The sequence below is a fragment of the Diceros bicornis genome, chromosome 36, assembly GCF_020826845.1.
Source record: "Diceros bicornis minor isolate mBicDic1 chromosome 36, mDicBic1.mat.cur, whole genome shotgun sequence".
Lineage (NCBI taxonomy): Eukaryota > Metazoa > Chordata > Mammalia > Perissodactyla > Rhinocerotidae > Diceros > Diceros bicornis.
The window spans coordinates 18,067,159-18,084,632 of NC_080775.1; the positions used below are offsets into that span (position 1 = coordinate 18,067,159).

The 17,474-nt window shown below is 40.0% G+C and overlaps 1 protein-coding gene across 3 annotated transcripts in view; it reads left to right on the top strand.

Moving 5' to 3' along the window:
* Window positions 1-2,283: 2,283 nt before the first annotated feature.
* Window positions 2,284-17,474, top strand: part of SLC39A12 (solute carrier family 39 member 12) — a 75,896-nt gene continuing 60,705 nt past the window's right edge. For all 3 annotated transcript variants that reach the window (XM_058532500.1, XM_058532501.1, XM_058532502.1), the window contains exons 1-3: window positions 2,284-2,541; window positions 9,287-9,568; window positions 14,353-14,560. In XM_058532500.1, coding sequence (XP_058388483.1) covers window positions 2,284-2,541; window positions 9,287-9,568; window positions 14,353-14,560 — 748 coding nt within the window. The remainder of the gene's footprint in view (window positions 2,542-9,286; window positions 9,569-14,352; window positions 14,561-17,474) is intronic.

Consider the following 17,474-nt stretch of genomic DNA (forward strand, 5'->3'; position numbering starts at 1 on the left):
TGATGCTCAGGTGGGGCCCACTGTGGGGATGGTAATAGGCGATGAGCAGGAGCCTGCAGGGAGCTTTGCCCAGTGCCCCTCTGGTCCTGAGCCTGCTCCCTCCTCCTTCTCTGCCTCCACTGGATCCACAGTGGGAAGGTCCTGACTCCTCGCTCCTCAGCTAGACTGATGATCCGGGACTCTAACAACAGTTAATCTCAAGCTAGTGCACAAGAGATACACACCAAGTCCCTTCCCTTGATGGTTTAGATAAATCCAAGTGCTCCATGATGTGTAATTCAAGAGAAGCCTGGCATTTTCTGGAACCATGGGTCTTCCATATTTCTATCAGTGCTACCAGCATTCTCTTAGGACTATCTCACCCTGTTGTTCCCAATTTTCGTATCCAGTTAGAGATTGAGGAGACTAATTATTCCAACTTCTTTATCATGTCCTCTGCCTCCTCACCTGCCGCCTACACAATTGAACTCAGAAGTGTCTACCCATCCCCAGTGTTTTTCGGATTCTTTGTGTTTCAACATCCTATGTGCCATTTACATGTAAATTACTCTGCCAATTTTGAAATCTTGGGTTTTAACTTCTCTTACTTTCTATGAAATTTACGACTTTGTTCTTTCAATCATTTATTCACTAATAGTTTATTAAGAGCCCAGTTTCCCAGAGCCGGAAGGGCCTTATATAATCACTCCTACCACAGACTTCGGGATCATATTATCTACAGCTAATTAAAGTTCCCTGCTGCATCTACTTACTTCCCAGGTAAGAACTTTATTCCTCCAACAAACACTTTTATTCTTGTTTGAAAACATCTATTTATGAATTTACAAATGCCTTAAATGTTTTAAACCTCCACGCCTTGTAAAATTAATACAGTTTTAAAGAGCCTCTGCACTCAACAAATCCTTGGTTTGAGTCTAGATAAAACAGTTATCACGGAATCAACTGGAAAGAAAGAAATCTTGATCTAACACTAAAACACTTCCATTTTACAAGGTGAAATCCTTTGACCTAGATCTGTCCCTTAAAAGGCAAGTGATTGTAAGAAATTCTCAGATTGTTTTAGAATGCTAAGAAAATTGGTAAATATTGATATAAAAAGTTGAGTTCATTAGCCACATTTATTTGATTTTCCTGAAAATCTGCCAGACAGAAAGTTCTCACTTTTATCCACCTTCATTGTTGCCTTCAGAGCAGCTTTCTCCATAGCAACTGGAAAGTTCTCTGGGCTGAAATAATCCTCTCCAGCTCCCAGCGCACAGTCAAGGAGTTTTAAAAACAGAGGACTTTGTAACCACGAAATTCTCTCCGAGATTTAAAAGGCCACAGAGCTCCAGATAAATAATCATTTGTCTTTCTTCTGAAGGTAAGCACTGGGTTTAGAAATGTTTGTATCATCCTCTGTCATTTTTTAAATGCTAACATAAGAATCTTACACTCTTTTATTTTAACTGTAAAATAATCCCGGTATCTTTGTTACTGCCCCACAGTCATTCTTTGTTCATCTTTGGGCCAAGATCTGACATGAGATGCTGTTAACATTTTGCATTCCTTAAGCAATTGGTTGAAGAGATTAATTTTTTTTCCAGAAAGCTGATTGGCTCTAAAGTCAACCCCTCACCCCTTTATTGGCCCCTGACTGGGTGGATTTATCATGGCTTGGGCGGTCTTGGGATTCTTATTTTTCTAAGATGGTTCACGCTTTTAATAAACTAAAAAGTAAAAAATCACTCGTGTTTCCTGGACATTACTATTTTCTTCTAATACCCTTCCTTGTCCAAAACCTTCTAACTCAACATGATGTTGGTAATTTATGAAAATTTATTTTTTCTTTACTTTTCTTTACTTACATCAGTGATGAGGACCACGAACAACTGGGAGTTCTACTTTATGATGGGGTAAAATGAGGGTCCTATGACTTGTACCACCTGTAGGATAAACAGAGAAACTTATTCTCCTAATTTTTGACTCATTGTTTAATTCAGAGAGAGGCAACATAACAAACTTCTTGGCTATTCTACAGTTTGAGTCCACAACCATGATAGTTTCCTGCCGTTTGGGGTTATAAATGACCTACAGACCCCCTGTTGTTCAGAAACAGCTTGTCACTGTAAATCAGCTTAGCTGCCCAATTAATGAATCCTTTCAAACTTGTTGCAGGCGCAATAATTAAAGCCTTTATTTTTCCCCTTTACTGCAGACATTCCTCCGGTTACCAGTTTACACCGTGAACACTAGCCCACCCACCTCCATCCAAGACAGACTCAAGATAAAGGAGGAGTGGAAATGTGCTTCTGGACCAAGCTTCCGGTATTCTGGGTGCCATTGTTCCTTCTACTCAGCCTTGTTCCCTCTACTGAGACAAAAAAGCCCTCAGCCCAGGATAGCAGCACCTGGAGTCCTGGCCAACTGATACAAGTACTACGAGTTCTCTCTGCTGGTGACCCCGCACCCCTGAACCACTCAAGAGGCCTCATCCAAACACTGTTGGAGAAAACTGGGTGCCCACGGAGGACCAACGGCATGCGAAGAGATTGCAGTCTGGTTAGTGCAATAGAATGGGATCGGGTACCAGGGCATGTTCAACAGAAGCAATGGATTCTCTAGCCATTTGCTTCAGTAAAGCAAACCCAAATGCAAATCTTCCAGTACCTAAGTGGACAGTGCACTGTGGCATAATAACTCCCATATTTGGGATACAAGTTATTCAGCGTTCTGCATGCAGATTTTAAAGACAGGGAAAATTTTTTTATTAAAATGGTAATGTTTATGGAAGCCTTTCTGCAACTCTTCTGCATGTTTAGAGGTATTTATTTGTGTGAACTGTTAGTTCTCTCTTCTTTCTGGTTTATTAATCCTTTTAATGAACTTGCAGTAAACTTGCACATTGTTGGTTAGATAGATGCTATTTGTTTTCTGTAGCATAGTCATAGTGATCTGATATTTGTCTAACGTTGAATTTTCAAGTACTTTCTCCTGGGCGTCGATTGGTGTTTTGTAATATTTTGCATGGTGGGTAGTTAACGAACGAATTGGATAATCATCTTAAAAATGAGGAATCTGAGCTGGGGAAGGAAAATGACGCAGGTGGAGCTGAAATGAGACCCACGCTCCTGAGGCCCAATTCCCAGCCTCTTCCTAGTCTATGAAGTGACTCTCAAACTCTGACTGCACCTCAGCATCACGTGGGCGGGTTTCACAAAATACCCACATTGGGCCTTTCTCCTCCAGAGGCTGAGATTTAACTTGCTTGAGATGGAATTTTTAAAAATCTCTGCAGGCCACTTGAATGTAAAAATCAGCATTTAGTGTAAAATCAGAAGGTCTCCATCAGGGTGGTGGGTGGCAGGAGCAGCACACGGGATAAGAACTCACGTCTTAAAATGACGGCAAACAAAAACCCTCTTCACCATCCCTTTCCTGACTAAGGCGATTTTTCAGAATGAACTCACAAATAAATAAATAAATGAAGACATATATAAATAAATAAATAGGAGAAGCAAATAACTTTCTCCAAAAATAAATTTTGGCAGACTTTCTTAATCATGCTTAGTTCTAGGGGGAACATTCCCCGGCCAAGTGTTTTGTTGTTTTTCATGACAGAAGGGTCTTGCTAATAGAGAGAATTTTTCTCTGCTCTGCGCAAACAATAAATAATTCAGTAATTAGAAAAATTCCCCAGGGTTCCCAGAGAAAACATGTGTTATAATAGGCGACTCATCTGTGATGACATTAATTTATATATATAGCAACATAAGACTTCCCACTGGAAATAACTAGGAGTCCTATCTTATTAATGTCCTCTGAGAATTTGCTGCAGGGAAATGTTCTCCTCTAATGACATGGAGTGCCTTATTAAGGCTGGTTAAATATTAGTTTAGCTAAGAAAAATGTAAACATGTGAAATCATTCTCCATTTTTGGGGAGGGAGGGGTTGTTTTACACTTTTTGTTTTCTGTAACGTTATCAAGAGTTTGGCCAATTTAGCTTCCGTTTGAATTAGTTCCATTCCTAGGAAGTGAAACAGTGTCTTTAACAGCTTTGCCTTCTTGCTGATGCTGTTTCTCTTTCTCTGTGAAAGAGACTGAGGTAAAAAAGGGCAAATCTCAGCCTCACCTGCTCAGAGGGTTACAATTCCCCTGAATCACCCACAAGCAAGAAGCCAATGAAATCTCTTCATGTCATTCATGAAAAACCAGGGAGAAACAGTGTCCTATCAATTTCACAAACACCCACGTTCTGGTACAAACCGCAGGGCTTCAGCAGGTTGCTGAATCTTTTTTGTCTTTTTAGGGACTTTGTCCACTGAGAGGCATGGTTCATATTAGAAATCCTGTGGTAAAAAGAGGGCAAAGGGGTGAGTTCATATCCCTAAATGTCTGAAAAAAGAGACAAGTGTGTATCTTGAATTTGTGGGGAGGAAAAAAGTTCCCAATTTTATTTCAGATCTAGGTAAAAACTGATTTTTTTAAAAAAAATCAATCTGAGGTATTTGAGAACTGTATGCATTTAAAAATAAATCCACTCAAGCTGCAGCCTTTGAAAATGGATAGTCTTGCCTGATCGTGGCTTTTTCTTTTTTAATGAGAAGGGTTAAAATGGAGTTTTAATGAATTTAATGAAGGATTAAGTAACTCTAAAAGAATAACTTCCACTTCAGTAATGATGAAAACCACGACCCTACATGGATTCCAGGCCTGGTGAGGGAAAAGAACCTGGTGTCTGGAGTTAGCCAGCAATGGGCCCGAATCCTTGTTCTGGCACCTTCTATCTGTTAGGACATGCTGAACCTCAACTTCCTCATCTGTAAGATGGAGGTGATGATTCCCTCCTCAGGGAGCAATTCATGAGGCCCCATGATCATATCTGAATGGACATGGGCACTCAAGCTCTTTCCATCCCCTTATATTACCTGCACCTTCCGGAATGTCCAGTCCCTCCCTTTCCAGGGACACTGGAGCCAGTGCTACTGAGAAATGAGACATTCCTCCCCCTCCTGCCCATCCCCCAGCCCCCTCACAACTGTCTCAGGGGCTTGGGGTTTTTAACCTAGGTCTTCAGGCCATTCTCAGACACATTCGAGGAAGAGAACCACTGCTTTAAGGTCCTGCATTTAATGCCCCCCCCACCACCACCATTTGTCATAACTCTCATGGGATAAAGCATGCAAAGCACCAAGCTTTATCTTAACTTGTTTAGCTGACAAGTTTATCTTAACTCTTCTCAGTCAAGACATTTCTTTTTTGTCAGTCAGAAATGCCTGTACTAAAGCTAGTACAGACCCACAAAAAACCGGTGCCTGTCATCTGCTGACATCCTTCCAGATCTTTGCTTGGGACGAAAGGGAAGAAATACAACTTGTCTCTTACATTTTACAATCAATTGTTAGCACTCCCGCCACCCCACCAAAAAAAAGACCTTATAAAAACCTAAGAACTTAAAAGAGGGCAGTGGATTTATCCATAACCCCAAATCAAATTCTAAACATCTTTTGGTCTAAAACGCCCCAAGTTTATCCTGCAGGGCTGACAACTGCCTTATTGATGTAGAAGAAGAAAAATTTCATATGGCTCTTTGTTACTGAGGTTCTCACCTGGCATACATAAGCAATAAACAAACTGAACTAAGCATCTGAGGGAGGCCATCTGATTTGGCGACAGTGCCGGAGAAAATTACTACCAAATATCTGAGTAGTCCCTTTAGCTTAGGAAGGAGGGCTTTTTGCATTTTAACCAGTCTTTTCCCAAAGTTTATTTCCTTGTGAAGTCTTGAAAACTAAATCCCAGAATCCATGTTTTTGCCCCTTAAACCTTCTGCCTCCACCTGACAAGATTAAAAGGAAAATCAATGGGTTATTCCTGAATAAGTCCATTCTTCTTAACAAAGAATCACTTCACTAGGGTCAGAGCCTTGAACAGATCTAGTCGCCTATCGGGTGCCAGTATTTGCAAAATTTTCTTAAACATCTTTTCCCAAATACCACTGAGCCACTGATAAAAACTTTAACAACTAAAACAGATCTAGTGGTAATGAACTGAATGATGAATTCAGTAATGAATGAAAATCCAGTCCTCCCTCCCACCAACTCATAGTGTTTTGGTCATGTCCATGCCCAGAGGAGAATTCACATTTTCATATGTTAGCTCTTCTGAGGCTCCCTACAGCATTCCTTCCTCAAGCCACCACCTTCTGTGTTAAGGTAACTTGTCTAAGATTCAAATATCATAAAAGCATGAAGTGTTCAGCCCATGGCCATTTGATCCATAGTTAAGCTTCATTTCAGCAGGCTTCAAAAAAATTAAAGCAAGGAATAGACAACATCTGTCCATTCAAGATGACCAAAATCTCTAGTCGGACAAAATTAGATGCTTCCACAACTATTTAAAGCTTTTCAAAGTCAGAAACCAATTTGCCTTCCAAATTGTATGCTTTTTACAAAACAGTTCTGGAGTGAACATCTACATGATGGCAGATCTTACCCTGTTCTCTGCTGCCCCCTGCCACACCCCTCCTATTCCAACCCTAGAAAGATACGCAGCAAGAGTATTGATGGGGAGCTATGAGTGGACAGGGGTCTCACCTCAGATGGGATGAAATGTGGCTACAGACACTGCTGTGTGCTGTCAACCAAGCCCTGGCCACGTACACGTGGTCTGGTGGCCTCATGGAGGTCCTACTCCTCGTGTTCTTGACTTGCTTCTTCCTACCGACCTAGCCCCATCAGACAACTTAAACGGTGCTTGCAAGTTTATCAACCTGAACTCATTCAACCCTCTGGTTGTACCATGTTCTCATTGATTGATATTAAGTTACCTTACCAATCCCCTTACCAATCCCCTAGCCTCCTAGTTGATCAAATTTCTTCCTACTAAACAGGAGGGGGAGAGAAAATTACTGGGTGAGGGGTGGCAGATCAAGTACATAGATGGGTCCACAGCTTATCTTCTCCATGGCACAAAACAAAGGAATAAGAGAATAAAGTCTATCATTGGCTGAGCAGCAATTAAGACTGGGCAAGCTCTCTTAGCTGTGTGGCTTTCGGTACGTTACCTACCCTCTCTTAAACTTGGTTTTCATGTAGGCTATGAGTATACCTTCCTCATAGAAGGAAAACATAATTCACACTTGATTCTGTGCAGTATCTTTGCATACTGCATATAAATGTACCTATTCATTATGCATTAAATAATTGGGTAATTGGTATTCTAAATGCTTTATATTATGCAGAAATATTTGGCGGATTATTTTATTGGCCGGGGACATTGTGTTTTTCTATTTAAAATAATGCAATAAGGTTCACACCATTGAAAAATTCATTATCCAACACCTTTTCCAGAACCAATTAGATTTGTACCCTGAGGAGTAACTGAATACATAAGTTATGTCCTGGGGCTCAGGACAGCTTAGCACTGTCTTGAACATGTGGCTTCCAATACATGGCAGCTAATACTACCAATAGTTTGGTTTCTGGAGGTTATTTAGTACATTTTGTTTCAACTGATTCACCTCCTTGGATCTTGGTGTCAGCCCTGCCAAGAGCTACCATCCCATGGACTCTTCTGGTGGGCTAATTAGGGAATAAAAAAGGGCTGCTGCGGTTTTAGTGATAGAATTTAATATCTACATTAAGAGTTGGTCTTGTTGGGAAGCCTGGCCCTCTGTTTGCTGAGTTTTTGGCCCCTTGTAGATGAGTTGGATCGAGATTGGAGGCTGTGTGGCTTCTGAAGAATGTGATTAATGCTTTGCTTTAGAGATGGATGACATGTTTCTTCCTGACTCAGATGGTATATACCAGCTGTTCCCCAGTGGAACACACAGCAGACGTGGAATTAGAACCCCTGAAACCTCCCCCTCAGAAAATAGATGAAAAGATGTTATAGTAAAGCATCCCACAATGGGACAAATTCCTCTGGGGCTCAGGACAGGCATCCCTCGATGCCTTTGCTCTGAGGCTGCTGCCGTGTAATGGGCTGCTCCTGGGATCCGGGAGAATTCTCAGGAGCTGCCCAACTGTCTCTGAAGAAAGGCAGCCCCTGCCTTGCTGGCAGAACTTCCCTCCCACAACTCCTGTGTCTGTCTCTTTCTCACTGTCCCACTACATTACCCCACACACCTTCTTCTGCCCTGTAAACCTCCCAGATTAGATGAGCCAGCCGTCTGTCTGTGGGTTGTGAAACAAATAAAGCCCTATGGAAACGTTTTTAGCAATTCTCTTAGGTATGATAAAAGAGAGGCAGATGGTGTTCATTCATTCCATTTTCACACCTTGTAAGTGCCAGGCATTGTGCTAGATACTGAGGATAGATGCACAGACGAAATCCAGCCTTAATGAACCACTTGTTCTCAAGGGGAGTGAGAGTATAAACAAGGAGACAAAGTAATTTTAGAGTACTAGTGCTATGAAGAAAATAAAAAACGTTGTGTGCTCTGGAGCTGCCACTAGCTGCGTATGGCTATTGGGCCGTTGATATGTGGCTTTTCTGAATTGAGATATACTGGTCAGTGTGAAATATACACCAGATTTTGAAGACTTAGCATGACAAAACATAAACTATCTCATTAGTAATTCTTAAAATTATGATTTCATGTTGCAATTATTGTGTCTTGCATATATAAATTTCAATAAAATGTATCATTAAAATTAATTTCATCTATTTCTTTTAAAAATGTGGCTACTAGATAATTTAAAATGACATGGGTAGCTCACATTTGTGGCTTGTGTTGTATTTCTATTGAACAGCGCTGTGCTGAGGACACAGGGTGGGGGTGAGGGCTTTCTGCTTTGGATCGCATGTTCGGGAAGGCCTCCCTGAGCAGTGACACTTTAAGCTGAGATCTGAGAAATGAGGAGGAGAAGAAGGCCTGAAAGATGGTGGGAAAGAGCTTGGCGGAACTACCAGAAGATCACGGAGGCAGTTTAGTGAGATAGGTGGAGAGAGTCTAAGATAATGTAGAGCCAGACCACGAAGGTTGGATTCCATTCTAAGTGCAATGGAGATCACTTTAGAAGCCAAAGAGTCAGCTGGTTTTACTCAAGGTAGCAAATAGGTAGCTTGTGACACTATGCTTAGAGACAGAGGGACCACTCTTAGGGAATAAGGCTTCCCCGAGAGGGCGTCATTGTTATATAAAAGTGCAGCCATGATTGTCTTACTTGAACATGCCTCTTGGGCCTGCCCACTCTCCCCTCCCATTCATACAATAATAAGCAGTGGAGACCCTGTGGTGGATACTGTTCTAGGACTATTTGCTAAGCTTTGTTTCTGACTTTTTGTTTGTTTTTGCACAGTGCTTTGAACCAGATGCCCTGTTACTAATAGCTGGAGGAGATTTCGAAGATCAGCTCAGAGAGGAAGTGGTCCAGAGAGTTTCTCTTCTCCTCTTGTACTACATTATTCATCAGGAAGAGATCTGTTCTTCAAAGCTCAACATGAGTAACAGAGAGTATAAATTTTACCTACACAGCCTCCTCAGCCTCAGGCAGGATGAAGACTCCTATTTCCTCTCACAGAACGAGACAGAAGATATCTTGGCCTTCACCAGGCAATACTTTGACACTTCTAAAAGCCAGGTAAGAAGGACAAAATTGCTAACTGCCTCTGCTACTAAGATATACTCTCAGAGCCTTATTTTTTGCCACTTATTTATTCCTAAGACATTTGTGGACTTCTAAGAGAGGTAAATACTTGTGGATTTTAGTTACAGGATGTTAAGTGATGTAACTTAAAATTCTGAGTCTAAAAGAGGAAAGGTAATGACTAATTATTGTAAGATGAGTTTTAGCAAGAAGTTGGGTGGGTGAGTGGGCAGGCAAGCCAGGTGACAGGGCAGCTCTCTTCTCCTGAGGCCCCCTGAGGATGAAAGTAAGTGTCACTCAAAGCTTTTGATCAATCTCCAAGGACTGACCCATAGTGGTGAGGGCAGTGTGACTGGCCTTTTAGCTGGGGAAGGAGAAGGCAGAACCAGTTAGAGAAAGATGAATTTATCATTAGCTATTTCACTGAAGAAGTGGCTTGTAAAAAGCATTATTCATGACAGTCAGCACTAAACAGTATCTCTTTTGAGGCTTTTAATTGGTGTTGCATATGTTCGGGGGTCCTTTGAAATATGTTTTTCGCTCACAGCTCCCGCTGTTAGGAAGCAGGTACCTGGTCTCCTGTCGCCTTCATTACTCTTCCAGCAAAAGCTGGCCTTTCAATGACCTTTTTGCTTTCTGCTTTGCAGTGGAAAGTTTGAGTAGATAAACTCTGAACATAAAGAAGTTTTTTTAAGCCACATTTTCTTAAAGAATTAATTGGGGAGCCATCAGCACATTCTGAAGACTGTGGTGAATGTGTTTTTTTCTCTTGAATTATTCATTGACATGTGTCTTAGTCTTATGGGGCTGCTACAACAAAAATGCCATAAGCTCGGTGGCTTATAAATGACAGAAATTTATTTCTCACAGTTCTGGAGGCTGGGAAGTCCAAGATCAAGGCGCTGGGCAGATTTGGCGTCTGGTGAGAGCCTGCTTCCTGGTTCATAAATGTCCGTCTTTTTGCTGTGTGCACACATGGCAGAATGGGCAAGAGAGCTCTCTGGGGTCCCTTTTATAAGGGCACTAATACCATTCATGAGGGCTCCACTCTCCTGACCTAATCACTTCCCAAAGGTCCCACCTCCTAACACCATCACATTAGGGATTAGGATTTCAACATGGGAATTTGCAGGGACACAAACATTCAGTCTATAGCAATACGTATAGAAGAGTTTGATTCTTCAGTTCTGGCTTCTAGGAGCTCAAAGGTATCTGTGCAGTCATGTTGTGGCCAAATGGCCAGCAAACATTGCCTCCATTTTGTGGTAAATGTGTTTAATTTCTCTTGTTATTGGCAGAACTAATGGAAAAACTGCTTACAAAGGACTTTGCAAGCATCACATCAGTAACTTATCTTGTGAATCTTAAAATTTGGCAGTATTTTTTTTTTCTATTTCCAATTGAGAAAACGGGGTTCCTTTATAGAAATCTGTTTTCTTCTTAAATAAGAAAGTGTGCCCACATAGAGTTTCTTCTGTGCAATATCTATATAATACAAGATTGATTCAAATCAGCAACTAGGATTTTAGTCATCCTATCTGTTACTGCCTTTTGATACAGATTAAATGAAATGGAAATCCAGCATTTAAAAACATGGTGTGTGTATATATTCAGTGCAGATTTCTGGTTATCCAACACAACCTGCAAATACCTGGGCTTCCAAGTGTATGTGAGGTTAAACGTTCCTGGAACTGAATAAAATAATTCAAATTATGTGTAGACCTACATTAGCCATCTATTCAGTCAAGAAGGACTGAGCTCCTGTTGAGTCGCAATCCTTTGCTAGGCCTTAGACCAGTCATCTCGGGAAGGATACTACTGTACCACTGTCTCTAGTTCCTTTGGCCCATTCACCCGGGCTGGAATTCCGACCACCATTTCCATCCCTCAAGTCCTTAGGATTCAAGTCAAGAATGCCCATCCTCCGTATAAGAGGCAGGGCTAGTGGAGAACTATGTACAGATTCCTGTTCGGTTACCATGGAAACAGCAAACAGTGGAAAGAATGGAAAGAGGTGGGAGCATTGAGACACTGAGTCAGGAAGATAAAACACAGTAATTTGGACAAAAGAGAATGAAGGAATTTAGGGATGTTTCTATTCTGGGCTACTAGGAAGGATGGCTAGATGCTCCATATGTCAGTAAATGGCATCATCCTCCAGTCAATTGCCCAACTAGAAATTTAGTTTTCTAAATTTCTCACCCATTAAGAAATTTAGATAATATCTAATCCATCTTCGAGTCCCACTGCTATAACCTCCTGAAGATCTCCCTAATCTGCTGACTCTTCTCCATTATCATCACCACTATCTTCTATCTGAACTACTGCAATAGCCTTCTAACTGTGCTACTAATACTCACTCTGAGTCTCTTTCCAGTCTATTTGTTCTCCACCATGTAGCCAGAGTGAATTTGTCAAAATGCAAATCCAGTCGTATAACCCCCATTCCCACCCCTTGCTCAAAATTCCCTTTTGGCTTCCTGTTGATTTTAGGATAAAGGGCAAACTCCGTTACACACCAATAGACCTTCAACTTTCACCATGCTCCCCCTTACTCCCCCTGCTACAACCATTGCCCTCCTTCCAACCCTTCATATTTGCCATCCTCCCTCCTTCCACAGAAGCTTTGCACATGCTGTTCCTTCTACCTGGAATATCTCTTCCTGCCACTCCCTCAGATCTGTCTGTGTTTCACAATCTCAGAGAAGCCTTCCTTGATCTGCTTGACTGGGTGGAAGAGTGTCTACTTTCATCCTCAGTGTACCATGTACCTCTCCTTCAAAGCCGTTACACACTTGTCACCTTACGTTTGATTACGTTATTATTTTATTACAATACTAAACTTTAAGCTCCGGGGCAGAGAATGCTTTTGGTTTGGGTCACCATTGAATCATCAGCACCTAGGAAAGTACCAGACGTATATTGGGTATTCAGGAAAAATTTTGAGGATAGTAGATGGCATTACCATTACACAGTTGTCAAACCCAGAAGCCTGAGTCATTTTTGATTCTCTGCACTCCTTCACATTTCCTCCAAGTCCTTTAGTCTACCTTCTTAAAATTCCTCAAATGCATCCACTTCTTTCCATCTCTAGTGCTACCATCTTAGGTCAAGAAATTTCTTGGATTAATCAACAACTTCTTAGCTAGACTTCCTGCCCTTAAATTCTACCCCTGTCAATCCATTCACTACTTTGTCACTAGGGTGATATTTCTAGAACATACCTTATTGTATTATTCTCTTGTTTATATCATTCAGCAGCTCCTTTGGAGCCTTCAGGGGAAAAGTTTTCCTAGCACTAAACATAAGGCCTTCCTTGATCTAGATCTTGCCACCTTCTACAGCCTGTTACCTATCAGATGCACGCCTAGTCACTGGGAACAACAACAAGAGTAGCTGAGATTAGCTGACTGTGTCCTATGTGCCGGGTCCATAGTAAATGTTTTACATACATTATCTGATCTAGTCTTAATAACCTCCCTGGTAGGTGACATGATAAGCATAAAAGGATGTCCCTTTTTACAGCTGATGAATATGAAGGTTAATCATTTTTCACAAGGTCACCTGGTTAGAAATAGCAGAGATAGTATTAAAGCCTTATCTGTCGGTCCCAAGTACTATGCTAAGGAACTGCATTGATGACATGAAAGTCCTCTCACCATCCTGTGTTTCAATTTACTTCCATATACATGAGAAAGAGTACTTAAGATCGTAGGCTATGAAGTCATACCTGAGTGCAAATTGGGATTCTGCCCTTTACTGGCCAGACAGTCTGTAAAAATAGTATCCAATGCTCAGAGCTTTGGGAGAATAAAAAGGGAACATATAGGTATCGGACTGAGTAGCATAGCGTCTGGCACATAGTAGACACTCTAGATGTTTAAATAAATGAATGGGAATACCCGTGGGATATAAGGCAAGAGTCTTAGCCTTTCAGATGCTCATAATTTAATTGACAAAAATTGACGAACATGTATGTCCTATGTCCTATGGGAGTTCAAAGAACATAGACACTACGCCAGCTCTGATTTGCAATTAGCACACACTGAGCTTGAGACTAAAGGCAGGTGTGTAAGGGGAGGTGATCTGTGATGATACAAGGCAGCAGAGCCAGTGTGAAGTCAAGGTCGAGAACATAGATTTGAAAGTCATCAGCCCATAGGCTGTATTTAAAGCTGGAGAGAAACAATTCACCAGTTGAAAGGATGTAAGCAGTAAGAGTAAGAGATCTCCTTGGAGAAAACACATCTCTAAGGGGATAATGAGAAAGGTTAGATAAATGGGGACCAATGAGATGGGAGTTAGAAAATTCAGTGTCACAGCAGATCAATAAACAAGTATTTCTCAAATAAAGTTATTTCTGAGACTAGGGAATGATGGGAGCCATATTCACACAAACAAGTCAATCCTCTTTTATTTATTTATTTATTTTTGGTGAGAAAGATTGGTTCTGAGCTAACACCTGTTGCCAATCTTCCTCTTTTTGCTTGAGGAAGAGTGGCCCTGAGCTAATGTCTGTGCCCATCTTACACTATTTTGTATGTGAGTCGCTGCCACAGCATGGCTTGATGAGTGGTGTAAGTCCATGCCTGGGATCTGAACCCATGAACCCGGGTCTCCAAAGTGGAGTGTGCTAAACTTAACCATTACACCACCAGGCCGGCCCCTCAATCCTCTTTTAGATGAAGAACTATTGCTTGTCTTTTGGGGAAATCCTAGAGATGTTTTAATAAAAATAGCTTCAGAAGTTAACATTTTTACTTTGTATCTGATTTCAGTGTATGGAAACCAAAATGCTGCAGAAAAAATCTGGAATACTAAACAGTGATGGTGCTGATGAAAAGACACTTCCTCAGTTAGCGGCAACAATCATTGCTTTGTCCCTTCAAGGTGTTTGTCTGGGACAAAGACATTTGCCTTCCCCAGATTATTTTACAGAATATATTTTCACTTCCTTGAATAGTACAAATACTCTCCGCCTATCAGGTAAGGATGTTTTTCATGAATTTAACTTCCAAGTCACACCTAATGAATACACTGTGCAAAAGGCTGAAGCTTTTTGGTGACTGAATTTGTTCAGGTATGCTTTAAACATCATTTTATCTTAGCACGTAGTAAGACAGCTCAGGTGGTCTTTGCAAGATAAGCATGCTCTGATATCTGTGTGGTGATGAGGCGAAAATATGGACTCAGCCCTTTTTAGCAGGGATGATGAAATTGTGGATGTAGAGCCAAAGGGAGAGATTTTTATGATCTTCCACAACGAAAACCATTAATAATGATTCCTTAATATAAAAATTCCATTACTGTTCACATATGCCTGATTTTTAAAAAAATTTTTTTTTATTGAATCAGGGGCTAAATAAGGCCCATAAAATGCAAATTATTGGTATGTCCTTTCAGTTTCTTTTATAGGTGTCATACCTCCCCCACACTCCACCTTCTCTACTTCTTTACAAACTTCTTGTTGGAAAAATAATGGGAATTGTTTATCCTATCGGGATTTTGCTGACTGCATTCCTAGTCATTTAACATGCATTTCAATGTACTGTGTTTCATGTACATTGGTTGTTCTGTGTAGAGGCTTGATTAGTTTTAGGTGGTTTATTTCTTTGGTGGTAATGTCTTATGGTTGGTACCTTCCATCAGGAGGCACATAACATCTGGTTGTCTCTCTTTCTAAATTATAAGGTATTGATAATCGTTGCATAGACTGATTAATTGTTTAGAGCCTAGAAAATGATGATCTTCTAATTTTCTCATTTCTTCCTCATTTGTTAGTGTAATAATTTTGTAATGGAAAAACTTCCCCTCTTCGTGATTTCATTTTACTGAGGTTCTTAAATTAAAGTAAGAATAAATTTTGATTATTTGATTTAACCATTTTTCAAAATAATAACATAGTATCCTTGCATATTTCAAAGGAGAATAATAAGCTTTTATTTTTATATCATTATGATTTCATACCTCTCAATCCATTGTCATTATTATCCTAGTTGCTATTCAGACTGTCCCCTCTTTGACCAGCGGAATCTTATTCATGTTAATGATGTCCTTTTGATAAAACCCTTAAGACATTTTATATCTTCCTTGGTCTCCAGTATAAGATATTCCAGGTTTATCTTGTACCTTTCCTGCCTAGACCTGGAATCAGTCATTTCTCCAAATATTTTTATATTTATATAAACAAATTAATCAAACTTTTCTCATATTGCTTTTGGATTTTGAGTTATAGTTAAGAAAGTTTCCCACATTCCCGGGTTATAGAGGAATTCACTCATGTTTTCTTCTAGTACTTGTATGTTTTTATTTCTGATCCATTTAGGATTAATTCTGGTGTATGTTGTGAGGATTAGATCCAGTTTATTTTTTCTATATGACCGTTCAGTTTTCTTTATACCTCTTATTTAAAATTCTGTGAAAATTATTTCTTCTGCTGATTTGAGCTGTCGCTTTTACATAACACAATGATAAATGCAATCAGGCTTATTTCTGTTCTCTATTCTGTTTGTCCTTCTTGTCTACTCATATGCCAGTACCATATTGTTTTATTTATAGGCTTTATGGTATATTTTAATGTCTGGTAGAGCTAGCCTTCTTCATTGCTCTTCTTTTCTTGGCTTATTTATTCTTCCTAACAGACATCATCAAACTGTCAAGCTCTCAGAAATAACCTTGTGATAATTTTATTGTGATTGCAAAAGAAATATAAAATAACTTAGGGAGAAACGACATTTATAAGATGTTTCATCTTTATATCCAAGAACATAGTATGTATTTCCATTTGTTCATATTTACATGTATGTTTCTGTGGGGTGTTTTATTATTTTTCCCACATAGGTTTTGGACATTTTCTGCTACATTTATATCCAAGCATTTAACTTTCTTCTTGGCTATCTTAAATAGGATCCTCTCTTTTGTTATATCTTCTAACTAGTTTTTGTTTGTATATATGAAGGTTACTGATTTTTGTAGATTAGTTTTATAACCCGCCCCACAAATAAATCTTTTATTTAATATTTGTGTTAATTTTTCAAGGTTTTCAGATATATAACCATATCATCTCCTATAAATAAATACAGTTTTGCCTCTTACTTTCCAGTTATTATGTCTCTATTTGCTTTCTCATCTAATTACACTGTTTAATAATTCTAACATAATGGTAGATAGTACTGGAGATGATCTGCATCCTTATCACGTTTCTGACTTTGAAAGAAAATCCTGTGGTATTTTCTCATTGTTTGGAGAATAAATGAGAAAAATAAATTCAGAGTTTTTATATTAACCCACATATTTACATTTCCAGTGTTCTTCATTTCTTCCTGTGGACTCAATTGACCATTTGGGTCATTTATTTTCAGCTAAAAGAACTTCATTTAGCGTTTCTTGTAAGGCAGGTCTGTTATCAGTGAATTCTCTCATTCATCTGGGAATGATTTTATTTCACCTTCATTTTTTTTTTTTTTTTTGGTGAGGAAGATCAGCCCTGAGCTAACATCCAATGCCAATTCTCCTCTTTTTTTGCTGAGGAAGATTGGCTAATATCCGTGCCCAACTTCCTCTACTTTATATGGGACGCCGCCACAGCATGGTTTGACGAGTGGTACGTCAGTGTGCACCCAAGATGTGAACCTGCGGAACGCCGGGCCGCCGAAGTGGAGTGCGTGCACTTAACCGCTGCGCCACCGGGCCGGCCCCTCACCTTCATTTTTGAAGTATTATTTTGCTGGATATAAAATTCTTGATCGACAGTTTTTTCTTTCAGCACTTTAAATATATCATTCCACTACTTTCTGGCCTCCGTTGTTCAGATGGGAAGTCAGCTATTAACTGTATTGATGCTTCTTTTTCCATGATGAGTTGTTTTCTTATTGCTGCTTTCAAGGTTTACTTTGTCTTT